The sequence below is a fragment of the Ostrea edulis genome, chromosome 6 (assembly GCF_947568905.1).
Source record: "Ostrea edulis chromosome 6, xbOstEdul1.1, whole genome shotgun sequence".
Classification (NCBI taxonomy): Eukaryota; Metazoa; Mollusca; class Bivalvia; order Ostreida; family Ostreidae; genus Ostrea; species Ostrea edulis.
In genome coordinates, this window is record NC_079169.1 from 81,294,031 (window position 1) to 81,308,451 (window position 14,421).

Consider the following 14,421-nt stretch of genomic DNA (forward strand, 5'->3'; position numbering starts at 1 on the left):
TGAAATTACAATTGTTAACACTTTGCAATTTTTAAGCAATCATTTCGTCAAAAATTGCAAAAATATTTGTCTCCTCCTTTATCGATCGTAACACAAACATGACACACCTGTGGACTTCCTAGATAGCCAACCAAATAAAATTGAAGGTTTCATTATTCTATAAAAATAATGGATGCTAAAAATAGACAATATTTGAAATATGACTCCCTCTCATAGTTTAACCTAATTCGGCTATTGATTTAAGAGTGAACATTTTCGCCGTGCTTCGATCTGTAAAACATCCCCCCAAGTGAAGCAATAAAAGTTAAATTTTGGTATAAATTTGCTAAATGACAATTTATAGTACCTCTAAAAAGGAATTTGTGTTTTACGGGGGATGGGTTAAAAATATTTCCCGTTTTCCATTGATTTCCAATCTGACTAAAGTACAGACATATATTATTATTATATATATAATAATATAGGTCTGTACTTTAGTCAGATTGATTGATTTCTAAAGTAAAATACGTTAATTTAACCCAAATTATAGAGTTATCTCTCTTCATTTTGTCAAATAAATAAACTTTTATAACAATTCATACAAATATCTATATTGACAGAAAAAATCATTTAAAAACGATAACTTTTAAAAATTGACCAGACGATAAGCGGCGAAACAATAGTATCGTTCGCATTGTCAGCTGTTATTCTGTACAGTACAACGCACAAGAGCACAGTTCACTCTGCTGTCTTTTACCATCAAAAAGACGACGTTGGAGACGGACAGGCCATGTAGTGAGACGTGAGGCACGAAACATCACCAAAAGTAGCACTCACATGGAGACCTGAAGAGAGACGGAGCACGTAAAACACGGAGGCAGAGAGATAGAGAACAGAACTTGGATGATCATGATTTGATTTGAACATATTTTATTGTACGTGTATAAATATACGAAGGGATTGGTTACAAGTTCGAAATCATGGAACAGAGCTGATCATGCGCCGGAAAAGACAGGGTAGAGGAAAATGCAGTTGTGTGGCTTCATGCATTTTGAGGGCACAGATACGTAGGCACAAGTAAGTAACCCCCATTAGATGGGGAACATGGACAAAAAGTAGACAGATACAAGAGTCACACTCTGTATAGATATGTTGTGTATAAGCACCTGGTATGAACGGTTTTGATGCATTATGTAAGATATTTCCTCGTTGGATGACTCAAAAGCCAACACATGTTTAACGAGTAAACATGTACAGCTTGCACAAGTGTGTTATAAACTTCTCCTGCCTAACGTCGTTATGTGTCGATTTGTTTAAATAACCTGATTCAATTGACTTCTCCAAACGATCGTGCAGTTATATACATGTACATGTGTGCCGCAGAAAAAAAAATCTTCGGTTCACCACAGCTATTGTATCACGCCCGTTGTTCTGTTTTAATTTGCATGCATGTACACTGTATGCTGATATCTACTTTAGATATGATTGTATTTCATTCAGATATAAACTTCCTTTTTGGTTCAATTTTATCAGTTTAATCTTTTATGGCTCGGGGAATGCAATAAGCTGAGATATATAAAGAACACTCTAAATTACTTCCGCCTCCAGGAGACAACCCTTTCACACGGAACACGACAGTGACTTGGTAAGAGTGTTGATTTGAACTTATCTCTGAGACTTCGAGCTTATTGTTTCCTAACATATTTGGTTTTGTTTTAAGAATTGAAAGAACCGGTGGTTTGTTTGTTTTTTATCTAATAACAAGGCTGAAACATTATCTATCAATGAAAGATTTTGTAAACGTTTTATTCATTTGCCTAGCATACTTTAACCTACATGTATAGATCTAACTAAGTTAAAAGCTTGGGGTTACTTATAGGAATATTATTTATCTGTTCATCCCTCGTGTTCGGGTCGTGTTAATTAGCACAGTCACAGAAACCACCGATCATTAAGGGTGTTCAGATTACGGGTAACGGTGTTATCTTATATTCATACATGTACTTTAAAGGGCAGATTTCTGGTCCGTCTGTGATTTCTTTTTTGTGTATCAGTTTAAAAAAAAAATGAAATGATTTTCATGGTGCACACACTTGTTTGAATGGTCTAAAATTCCAGTTGACAAGACGACTGGTAGAATTCGCAAATTAGCGCCCCTTTGCTTTACCATAATTTGTGACTTCTTATATTCATCCTATTTTGCCCTACTAATTTGTGACAATCAAAATGTGTTCATGTGTATGACTTAGTTGGGATATTTTGTGCACAATCACCCAAATCGGTGCTGGTATTGTGTATTTGGCAATGCATCAAATCGGGGTGTAATTTACAATTCAAAACTGAAACTTCGGTTTTTCTTATAGTCTAGTAAGTAGTGAAAATATACAAGTATTTTTACTTTATTACAAATGACTGATTGAGTGGCATTTCAATGTAGAAAGTGAAAGTATACTAGTGTCTCTTTTCTTCCGAGAAGTACTTTTAGTCCACTTCTTTCTTGGTACATTTATATTTATAATATTATCACGTGCATCCCTTTACTTCCGAGTAGCACGTAACGTACCTTTGTACATATATAGTCCAGTCATTCTAGCCAAAAATATAGCGTAACCTCAAACTAATTGCAACAGAAATGTTTTTTGTTTTCAAACGGTGAGTCAAGGGATGCTCTAGCATATGTAAAAAATCAAGAGCACAAAACAAAGGGGAAACGTGTATTTTGGGTGCAAAATCGTACATTTTGATAAAAAAAAAAAATCACCGAAAACCGGGATTTATCATTTATCTTCACACATGAAAGAGATAAAAGAAACATAATTACTATAATCATCGGGAACGGTGTTAACATTCACAAACTGCTTTATTCATACCAAAATTTGAAATGAATGATTTTTTATGAAGCGGAAAGCCTTATTTTGGAAAAAAATCGATGAAAATGAGAAGAGTTAATATGAAACTCGTAAACATTGATTCTGGCACAAAATGAGATACTTTTTATATGAGACAGTTAAAGAAGTGATAATTAATTCATAAAAATTATTTAACAGTTTAATATTTTAAAATCATGAGTGTATCGGTGGCGGATTTAAGGAGGCGCAGCCCCCCCCCCTCCCCCTCTAAAATTTTCAAAATTAAGGTAAATCATGGTCTTTTGTTTAAAAAATTGTAAAAGATAAAAGAAGCAATAATTTTTCCCACTCGGAGAAATAAATGACAAAATGTTTTGATTTATTTAATTACTTTTATTGGGAGAACTTGCACGCCCCCCACCCAACACCCCCCCCCCCAAAAAAAAACCCCTTAAAATTGGCGTCATTTTATTAATTTCACTTTTATCCAAAATGACAGAAAATAGTAAAAATAACTACTTAGGAGACATATTTCAAGCCCTATGAAATCTGTAAAATCCATGCAGGAATTCAAGGCGGCCCCCAGCCTCATAAACTTGCGCCCCCTCCCCGCCTAGTCGCAATTACTTGATCCGCCCCTGTGTACGATCCCGTAATCGTGTTTGCTCTGTTCGTTTGTTTGTCAGTCCGCAAAATGTTTAACTTTGGCCATAACATTTGAATGGTAAATGACAGTATTTTCATATTTAATATGTGTATTCTTTGTGACAAAACCTTTAGATGGTACCAAACATTTTGACATTGTGACCTTGATGATTGACCTACTTTTCGTGACCTTGGAAAAAAACTTGCTTAGGGTGTTGGGATTTGCTTACGAGTTAGAAAATTCACGCTACATGTTTAGTGATAAATTGAATCGGGTGCATACAAATTAGCCGGGACGATGGTATTGTTTTTTACCATTCCTCATTTCTTTCTCTACAAATATCTATAAGTTTCTTTGAGAAATCTACAGTTTGGATATAGAAAAGCCATTAACGCCACGTTTCCTATTAGAAAATTTGCACAAAATATATAGTTCGTGTCGAAGTAAAAAGTAGGTGTTGTTGAGCGAAGACCGCGACTTGATCATTCATGATTAAGACTTGTAGATTTCCTTTAAAAAAATATTATTGTGTTGGGATTAGTGTAGTCACGGAGACATTTTTGATGCACTCATTTGCCACGCATTGTTACAACAAGTCAGTAATTATAATGACATACATTATATCGTATAAATGCGAATTCAAAAACACCCGATCCATCGGATCTATATGTCACTGTGATAAAGAAATAATAGCAATACAAAGACAATAATTACGCATAGTGTTTTCTGTAAATCAAAGAATATTTGTAAATATAAGCGGAATGTATAAACTGGGTGGTTTGCCGAGGGAAATTTGTTAATAAAAAATAATACAATCTTAGTTGACATACACAATGTGGGGTACAAGTAGTAATAAATCTGTTCTGAGATTTAAGTATTAGTATGCAGTACAAGGTAGTAAAACGTGACTCATCTTCTACACAATCTATTAAAAGTGATTGATTGTATATTGTTTAACGTCCCTCTCGAGAATATTTCATTCATATGGAGACATCACCATTGCTGGTGAAGGACTGCAAAATTTAGGCCTATATACTCGGCGCTTGTGGCCTTTGAGCATGGAGGGATCTTTATCATGCCACACCTGCTGTAACACGGGGCCTCAATTTTTTCGGTCTCATCCGAAGGGCCGCCCCATTTATTCCCCCACGGAAACACAATCTAAAGAACACAGTGTACATATTCTGTCTTCTAATTCTTCTCCTTTGTATCGCCCCGTTTCTATTCTAATTGGAAGTATACCACATCTTCATAGTGCAAGTCAAGATCTTAGATATTTTGGAATGCTCATTGAAAATTAATTTTCGGTTCTAAAATTTGTTTTAATATTTTGATATAAACATAACTTAATAGTTGATTTACTTTTACATGTACTAGCCACTACTTCTTATAGTTATGAAGCAACTTGTTCTGAAATCACCAGTGTCACACAATAGTAACCTATTATATATTTTCTTTATAATTTAAAGATTCAGATAATGACTTCATTTGTGATGTCCAGTTAGACTTATTATATTGATTCACACATGTTTAGTAATATTGTCCATTGATAGTAGACAATTCCAGTATCGTATAGTTTATACATTGTCAGTGGTAAGGAATCTTCCATCCGAATTCGCCATACATGTAGTGCAGGTAAAGGAATGAATCTGTGATAATGACGAAGTTCGCGATTCTGAACCATCTCAATGTTGTGGTAGTTTCAGAGACCCCATACTACACTACAATAGTTCAAAACGAGCTACACAAATTAAGAAAAGTTTTTCGAAAGTTGAAATTCCTAGGTCTTTGTAAAAAGGAATTTTCGAGACAATGGAGTCATTTCTGACGGCACTCGTCCTGTTCACACTTATGCTCCCTTTTCCCCTTAGTAACACAATATATCCTGGTGTCACCGGTTTTCGATAGTGCAGTACTATTTTTATATATTTAATATATTCAGCAATTATTTCTCACCTGAATTTTATCTGTTCTAATCAATTAACTCTATCTAATGAATATATGCTGTTTTTTTGTTTAAAACTATCAAAATCCAGGTAGCATTTCAACTTTCGTTAGATCCGCCATAATCAAATTTGTTTTGACTGACGTCACCTATTTTCGATAGTAAGTATGGCGCGCTGTTAGTGTTAAAACAACATTAAATAGAATGATTCTTTTATTCTTATTTTTTCGACCAAATTGATTACATTAAATAATGAACAAATAAAGCAACTTCAAACAATTTTAAATAGTGGTGAAGGTCCTGAAGACACACACCCAATGTTATTACGCCCATTTATCATATTTTAAAGTTGTCTAGGGGACTTGGAAACATTTGGCAGTAACAATTCAGCATGGACACTCATTCCATATTTTATCGACTGGAAAGCATTGCCCAAGGCCTCTGGATCATCATTCTTATAATTTCCTCTCTGGATGGAAAATATCTGCAAAGAAATAAACAAGAAATCAATAAAAACAAATTTTAAAACAGAGAATTTTTTAAAAAACGTATGGTAATATGACTATAATGCGTTTCCATACTGTTCTCTTGAACCGATAGTTCACCCAAAGAGAGGCTTATCTATTTTTAAAACACAGCATTGAGTTTATTATCAGACGACAGCATAGGTGAAGAGGACGCTGTTTTCGACGGAAAATAATCAGATTTTCATTGTGGTTTTTTTGGCATTGGGAAAAATGGCGTTTTCAGAATAGATGCACACAGAATTGTAGTCTTACCTCTTTGAAAAGCGTAATTCTCGATCTTTTTGGCTATCTGACACTTCTTGTTACTGACGCTGTTTTTGGGAAAAACATTCCGAAAAATGACATTACAATTATCGAATGATCGTTAAAAATAATAACCTATCGAAATTAGGATACTATCGAAAATAGGTAACGGCACAATATTGACTATCACCAAGAGATGTAATTGCAAATTCAAGTGTTCTATCACTACCTGAAAATCAAAAAGTCGATGCAATTCACTTGTGAGGGGCAAATGTCCAATGCTTGAAAAACATTTGATTTTACTAAATCATCTGGAAATTATTCTCATGTATGTACAATTAGAAGCTAAGTTCAGGGCCGCTCGTGTCATGGCCGCATCAAACCTAAGATGCGATTTCTCTTTCACCAAACGCTCGACATTTCGAAGTGAAAATCACGGGTCTTTCGAATATGACCTTAAAAACGGAGATCCCGTGTCGCGACAGACGTTGGCACGTTAAAGAATCATTACAAGTGGTATTTCACCTACAATTACAAACAAACAAACAACCAAACATTACATAAACGTTTGAAGGAATATTAATTGATAAGAGGTACGTTTTTGTTGTTCTTATGTTTTTGCGACATTTAACGCTAAACATTATCAACTAATGGCAAAAACTGCTTTCCATACTTTTTTGTTTGTTGTTAGCGAGAGCTTTCATATTGATATGATATTTTTGTTTTCGAGAGAAGTTAGACTCCAATACTTTATATTTTTCAAATTGTAGTTCTTTGATTATATGATCACTTGGTTTTAGATGTTTTGGAACCTATGTCTGTAAGAATCAGACATAATATGGATAGTATACACAGAATATCGTATAACGTTGAACTTCATTACAAAGTCAATTTCTTTTCGTATGAAAATGTAATTAGTGGTAAAAAATTAGCACATGCCTGAAACAAACTAGCATTTTAGAGGATAAAATTGACTTACATGTAGCAGTATATATGCAGTACTACAAAGAGCGTCTACATAACTTCAATTATCTCCCTTGTAAACTCTTCTGCGTCTATGGAAGCCATGCCGTTACAAAGTTTATGCTATGAAAATGTACTAATTTAAATTAGCAAATCGACGACTTTCCCCTCTCTCGATTTTTTTAATATGATCATTATAAGCATATTCTACTACAAGTTTCACAAAAACCATTTCTGTTGCAATTAGTTTGAGGTAAAACAGTAGAATGACTGGACTAATAAGTGGGGCTGGACTATGGTGTGTAAAACGTTGCAATCTTGATTTATATTCGATAAGTTTGTTATTCATATGCGAAAATCTTGATTTTTTTTATATTTAATAATCTTGATATTTAAATGCGGAAATCTTGATTTATATGCTATAAATCTTAATTTACATTCGATAATCTATTTATATTTGATAATCTTGTTATTTATATTTGATGATCTTGTTATTTATATCTGATGATCTTGTTACATGTATTTATATTCGATAATCTTGTTTATATTTGATGATCTTGTTATTTATATTCGATAATCTTGTTATATTTGTGGTTGATAATCTTGAAGTTCATAATTCTATGATTTTTACGTACACAGGAGGGCAATAGACTGTGAAAGAGAGATTTGTCGTGTTAAGTTTCATTGCTAAAGCTCAAATAGTGTAGGAGATCCTTACAAACCACTGTACGTGTTACAGACGGAAGGACCCAAAATTGATATATTCCTCTTTCGGTAACGTGGCTTGTTACAAACATTAGAACTTTTAAAATGTTTTTATCATTTTAGAGAGTGTTGGGGAATTAAAAAAAACCCAGAACAAAACACATGTACCAAGGTCATATACATGTAAAACCCATTCGACATTCCACAATTATATCAGTCCATTCGTTTCACATTGTTTTGCATTGTTGGGGTTTTTCTTCTTCAGTTGACTATGGAGTTTACCAACTGTCTGTTTAACCAAGCAGATGAGGTAAGTCTTCCGGAGTTTTACCAAAAATACCGGAAGAGCTTACCAATGCTGGTGGTAGTGGTAGGGGGACACAATGGATCGAGCGACTTTGACGATACCCCGAGTGACACCGTAAGTTTAATCTATATACATGTAATAGTATCGGTAAGCCCCAAATGTCAACCTCAAGTCTGAACAATTCTATCAATACATGTAAATATGCCTATATTATTTCGGTACCCTAAATGGTTGAACATCGGTCGGTAATTCAAAGATGATGAATAATTTCTTTAAAATGGAAGGCTATAAAGTTTCCTATATATTTTAAGATTAGAATAGTTGATAAAAGTGTTCATTGTGCAGTGTAAATGCCCAATGGCCGGAAACTGGGTGATTGCAGTTTGACATTCGTACTGAAATTTGATTTTTTAAAATATTTTCAAGATTTCGATGTTCCATTTTTAAACAATGGTATTAAAACATTTACATTGTATACGTTTTGACAATGGGTCAAAGAAATGTATTTTCATTTCATTTGGGAAGCAACTCTGTACTGTACAATCTTATTTTTCAAATCCTCTGCAGATTATCCGATACGGCAAATTCCACGGTGTCAAAAGAGGCCTAGCACAAGATCCCAAGACTAAAACCAATTACATTAGCATTCCCGTTAAGTCCAAGCATAAATTCAACGTCATCAGATCACACTGCAGCAAGAAAGGTAATTGATATAACAAATTCATCTTTAAATGAGTATTACAAAAACAAAATAGTCCCAGGACAAGGGATGACTAAACCAGGTAAACAAAGAATATAACATCAGGCTTCACAAAACAACAAAGAATATAACATCAGGCTTCACAAAACAACAAAGAATATAACATCAGGCTTCACAAAACAACAAACAATGTGACATTAGGCTTCACAAAACAACAAAGAATATAACATCAGGCTTCACAAAACAACAAAGAATATAACATCAGGCTTCATTAAACAACAAACAATGTGGCATTAGGCTTCACAAAATAACAAAGAATATGATATTAGGCTTCATTAAACAACAAACAATGTGATATTAGGCTTCACAAAACAACAAACAATGTGACATTAGGCTTCATTAAATAACAAACAATCTGGCATTAGGCTTCATTAAATAACAAACAATGTGGCATTAGGCTTCACAAAATAGAAGACAAATCGTGTAGAGTTAAGCTGCACAGAACAACAGACAAATAAGAAATGTAGCATTAGTCTTCACAAAACAACAAAGAATATATGGACTTAGGTTTCTAAGGACAAACAAAGAATATAACGTTGGGATTCACATAACAAGACAAGCATTTTTTGTATTAGGCTTCACAAACAAGAAATATGGTATTTTAAAATTAGTCTTTACAAAATAACATACAAACAAGGAATTTGACTTTTAAAAAAACAAGGTATGTGACAATAGGCTTCACTCAACGAATTCGATATTTAGGCGGTGGCCGTTTTACAATCTCCCTTTTAAAAATGTTTGTACACATGTTTCAATTATGATAATTAAATTTTATAGTATTTCCTCCATATCAAAACCGGAAGTTTCGAGATGCGTTATAATTGTTTAACGATTTCTCTGTCAACATTTCCCTCTCGAATGTTAATACTTTCAGCTGATCGTACTCTGGATGAAATTTTGGATAGTAACCCATTACCTGTCCTGGTACAGTTCTCAGAGGATCAGGAAATTCCCCCGGAGGGGAGGAACCGGGAAGGAAAGCCATTCCAGTTCCTTATTACGCATATTTATGAAGAGATATTTATACAAGGAAATTTTATCACGGATGGTAAATCATCATTCCTCCAAATTTTGATTCGTTATCAGCATTGTACTATTAAAAGCCAGAGAAGGTAAAAACTTATTGATATTCAGCTCACCTGAGCTGAAATTATTCTAACTATATATTGTCCGTCTATCTGTCCCTGTGAACATTTTCGACTTCTCAAGAACGCTTGGCCAATTTTACTGTGCATTTCCAATAAATGTGAACGACTCAGCTTCTCAAGTTCGTTTTCCGTCCCAGATAGTTGATATCATACCCCCTCCCATACCTATTGATACTGCGATGGATTATAAGTATAGCACGCCGTTTTTCCCCCATTTATTCCTCTTTAAAAGATAAAATTTATAAGGTATATCATAAAAGTTATATCTTCTAAAGCTTACGATATATCTTGTATCTTTTATAAGATATCTTATATTTTTTTCTTTATAAGATATCCCATTACTTATATACATGTAGTATATAAGATAAACTTTACAAGACATTTTATTAACATAATCTCAAATCCCCGTTGTCAAATCAAAACCGATATTGAATCTCACGCTACGTACGGTGCAACTTACATTGAAATCAAATAAACACGGGAATACACCTATTTTCCGTTCAGGGAGAAGTGAAACTTAACACTTGTTAAGCACAAGGTAATATAATGCCAAATACTTGGGAACGCCTACCTATAATTTAACCGACCAATCAAAAGCGCTCTTTAAAATCACTCGGGGACTTTCCTATGAACTATTTGGAGCACGTCATATACTTGCCAATAGGTTTCGTTCACACTTACTCTAAATCCACAATAATCAAACTTGGAGCAAATAATCCTTCGGTAAACGGGGTTAAATTTTGTTCAAAGGAAGGGTCATGCGCCCTTCAAAGGGGAGATAACCTAGAAAATACAAAATTAAAGTGGGTCATTTAAGTCTTCTCAATAACAACTTGGCCAGAAAAGTTGAAACTTACATGAAATATTTTTGACAGTGCAGATTCAAGTTTGTTCAAATCGTGGCCTCAGGAGGTCCCCTATTCTGACCCCACCATACCTCCTGAGGCCACGATTTGAACAAACACCCCCCCCCCCCCCCCGATACTAAAGTGGGAGGGGGACATGCGGGTTTCGTCCTCTCTGCCGATCTTGCTCATAACTGTTGAATGATGCGTGATGGGGCTCTCATATTTCACCTGTGTATTGATTGTTATAAGACCTTTGTTCCGGTACCAACATTTTCACCTTGTGACGTTGACCTTGGAGTTTGCCCTGCTTTTAAGAACACCTAATCTAGACAATATATCCTGATCTATCGAAGGTAAGGCTTTGATATTTTGTATATAGATTTCTTGTGGCAAGACCTTACATTTCGTTCCATGACCTCTGAATTTGACCATGAAGTTGGACCCAAATTTCAAAACTTTAACCTTGCTCATTACTTTGGAATTGATATATCTTTCATGTTTTATGTATACATTCCTTGTGACAATCTTTTCTTTCGGTACCAAAGTTTTTGACCATGTGACTTTGACCTACTTTTAAGAACACTTAACTTAGGCAATACAATGAATCCCCGTGCACTGTTTAAGATAGAGCTTTAGTATTTTATATGTAGATTCCTTAATACAAGACCTTCAATTTCATACCATTACCGTTGACCTTGTATCACGGTATTGCTGTGATCTTTGGAGCTAGTTGGGGCCACAATATGGGGATCTTTTTTCTCTCTCACTGGAATAAAGATACATGTAGGTGAACGATGTGGTCCATGGGCCTCTTGTTTCTAATATTACTTTATACATGTAATTCATTTTGAAAATTACACCTCTATTCAAAATTCAACTAAAAATCCCACCTCAGTACCTAATGGGAAAGCATTTCCTTCTTTAGGCAAGATCACTAAACATCCGTCAAGTTTTAGCCTTTGTCCACTCATCACTGTGGCCCCTGTCAAAGGTTTTACTGACCGCACACAGAAGGAGTTCGACAAGTATCTGAAGAAGCTGGAGACTTACGTCAACAAAAACACGGTTTTCTCCGAAAGCCAATGCAACTTGGGTAATTGTTTTATTCAGTACTTTTCTGGAATTGGATAATTTTATGAGAGTACACGTAGGTTCCCGATCATTTGTATTAATTGAAAATGGTGCTGCCTTTAATGTTGATTTTGTCACAGCCATCAAGGTGCTAAAACCAGATGCAGATGAATTAAAAGAGGTTCTTCATTCGACGAAAACCGAGGACACGACAAGCCAGCCTCCTCCTCCGCCGCCTGTTAGAGGGAAATCGCTCAGGGAATCGGGAAACACCAACGATGATGATGATGGTGAAGAATATGTGTTCATGGAACAACCAGTGGAGGATATCGATACTTACCAGGTGGCATCAGACGAAACGCCTAATTATGTCAATGATAAACTATGTCAAGTGAAACCACTTTCCTTTACCAAGGAAGACGGTGATAACTCGGAAGGTGAATTATATGAACCTATGGAGGAACTGGTTGAAAGTGTATCAAGTCCAACTGGGGTCCACAAACCAGAGATTACTACTCCACCTAGACCAGCCGCAAAGACGAATGTACCTTCACTTCAAAACTCATCCCAAACCACAAAGGTACCAGCGCCGCTTCCCCGTGAAAAGAAACACTCAGCCTCCATTTCCAATGAAGATTGTCAAAAACCCTCCGTGGAAAAAAGCACAGGTTCGAAGATTAAGGAAAAGAGCTCTTTTGATATTGCAGAAAAAAGTATACAAGACATTGTAGAGGTTTTATCTCTTTTGCGCCTACACAAATATGCTGCAAGGTTCAAAGAAGAAATGGTCGATGGGGAACTACTAGCAGAGCTTTCTGTTGAAGATTTGCAAAGCGAGTTTAAATTTTCAAAACTGGAAGCTATGCGTTTGTATAAGTATATTGAGAAAGGCCATATTCCAAAATAGTAAACAAGTTTCAATACGAGGTGTACCTGTTAACCTACAACAAGCAGTGATGAAACAAGCACTCAGAAAACTGGATCTTGCACAATAAATGTAACAAGTTAAAAAAAGAAAGCAGATCAAAACTGATCGAACTTATCTGTATGAATTAATGTAAATTGTCATAACTTTATAAAGTGAGACGGAGATATATTATGTGAATTCTTTTAACTTTTTATGGCCTATATTAATTGCATTTCATTTCATTTTTTAGATGAAGCCACTGAGTGATATTACATGTAATCAATAAATAATCTTGAAAAATACAAAATTTTGACTGACTACATGTGTCATACATATTTGTCGTGATGACGTCATTATTTTAAACTAATGATCCGTGAAACTGAGACTAACTGGCCTCGTATATGAAACAATAACACGTGGTTTGCGACGATGGGCCTCGTAGGGCGGGTATATTTCTAAACATGTGATCATACCCTTTTACCCACTTAAAACATGCTATTCTTTTACTCTGTTGACTATTCAATAATGACGCCATTGAAAATATGTGATTTCCTAATTTGTTACACTTTGAGCAAATGATGGTATTTCATGTCGGATTTTGGCCAAGAAAATCAAATTCATGTACATGTGATCAGATACTGTTTACAGATATATACTGCGAAAATTATAAAGTTGCTGAATACGTGAAAATAGTGTCAGATAATGTCAACTGTCTATCAATGTACATAATATATTACGAGGAGGCTACAATTCCTTAGGATCTCCGTAATGGTCCAAATGCGGGAGTGATTCACTCCCGCAACATTTGCGCTCATTCTAAACATTTCCTGACTTTCTTTACGTAAATAAAATGATATTCTATGTTTCTTAGCCAATATATAAATTTACAACCTGCAACTTAAGATTTGTGAGGCTTTATTCTACCGTTTTCAACAATTTCGATAAATTCCAATTTCTCCATTCATATTTGTGCGCCATGTTTGATGTACTGAAGTTTCAACTTCCGATTGTCAAGTCATTTGCATATGCCATATAAGGTAGTATTTACATCAATGGACAAGTATGGAGGCGAAAGCTATTTCGTCGGTATTGAAAAGGTTTGAATTTAATATCAAGTTAAAAACCGAACAGCAGAGTATAAATTCTTTCTGCAACAATATGATTTTCCTTTCTTTGTCGAAGTGGCTCGAGTAACTACATTTTCGCGCTGATTGTCAATGTTTAGGTTTTTCATTAGATCCACCTACGAGATCTCGCGATAACAAGCATGGCGGAGCAGACGAAGAATTTTGCATGCTGTACATTATATTTAATGAAAAACACCTTTATTAGACATGCCCGAGCACAAAGTTGGCACTCCTTTTGGTGTAAACAATATTTGGGACTATAACACAGAGTTTATTATCGGTTATTCATAAAATTATTTTGCACCATTACGGAAATCCTATGGAATTGTAGCCCTATCCTAAAAACGTCAGAATAAAAAAAAAATTGGATAGGGCTACATTATTGCAGCTAGTATT

The 14,421-nt window shown here is 34.9% G+C and overlaps 1 protein-coding gene and 1 long non-coding RNA gene across 4 annotated transcripts; one reads left to right on the forward strand and one right to left on the reverse strand.

The window, feature by feature from the left end:
• Positions 1-611: 611 nt before the first annotated feature.
• LOC125648262 (uncharacterized) lies at positions 612-13,205 on the forward strand. 3 transcript variants are annotated; one of them, XM_048875239.2, is made up of 8 exons: positions 676-1,056; positions 1,513-1,624; positions 7,792-7,926; positions 8,123-8,278; positions 8,732-8,867; positions 9,799-9,972; positions 11,846-12,013; positions 12,132-13,205. In XM_048875239.2, the coding sequence occupies exons 4-8, from the start codon at positions 8,129-8,131 to the stop codon at positions 12,896-12,898; spliced, it is 1,395 nt and encodes a 464-aa protein (XP_048731196.2). In that variant the 5' UTR covers positions 676-1,056; positions 1,513-1,624; positions 7,792-7,926; positions 8,123-8,128; the 3' UTR covers positions 12,899-13,205. The 3 variants fall into 3 exon arrangements, with proteins under 3 accessions (XP_048731197.2, XP_048731196.2, XP_048731195.2); XM_048875238.2 differs by lacking the exon at positions 7,792-7,926 and having other exon boundaries at positions 710-1,056; XM_048875240.2 differs by lacking the exons at positions 1,513-1,624; positions 7,792-7,926 and having other exon boundaries at positions 612-1,056.
• On the reverse strand, positions 5,620-6,266 carry LOC125672580 (uncharacterized). Its single transcript, XR_007369027.2, has 2 exons — positions 6,199-6,266; positions 5,620-5,903 (listed from the first exon to the last, which is right to left on the reverse strand). It is a non-coding gene; the product is annotated as an uncharacterized LOC125672580 (long non-coding RNA).
• Positions 13,206-14,421: the final 1,216 nt, after the last annotated feature.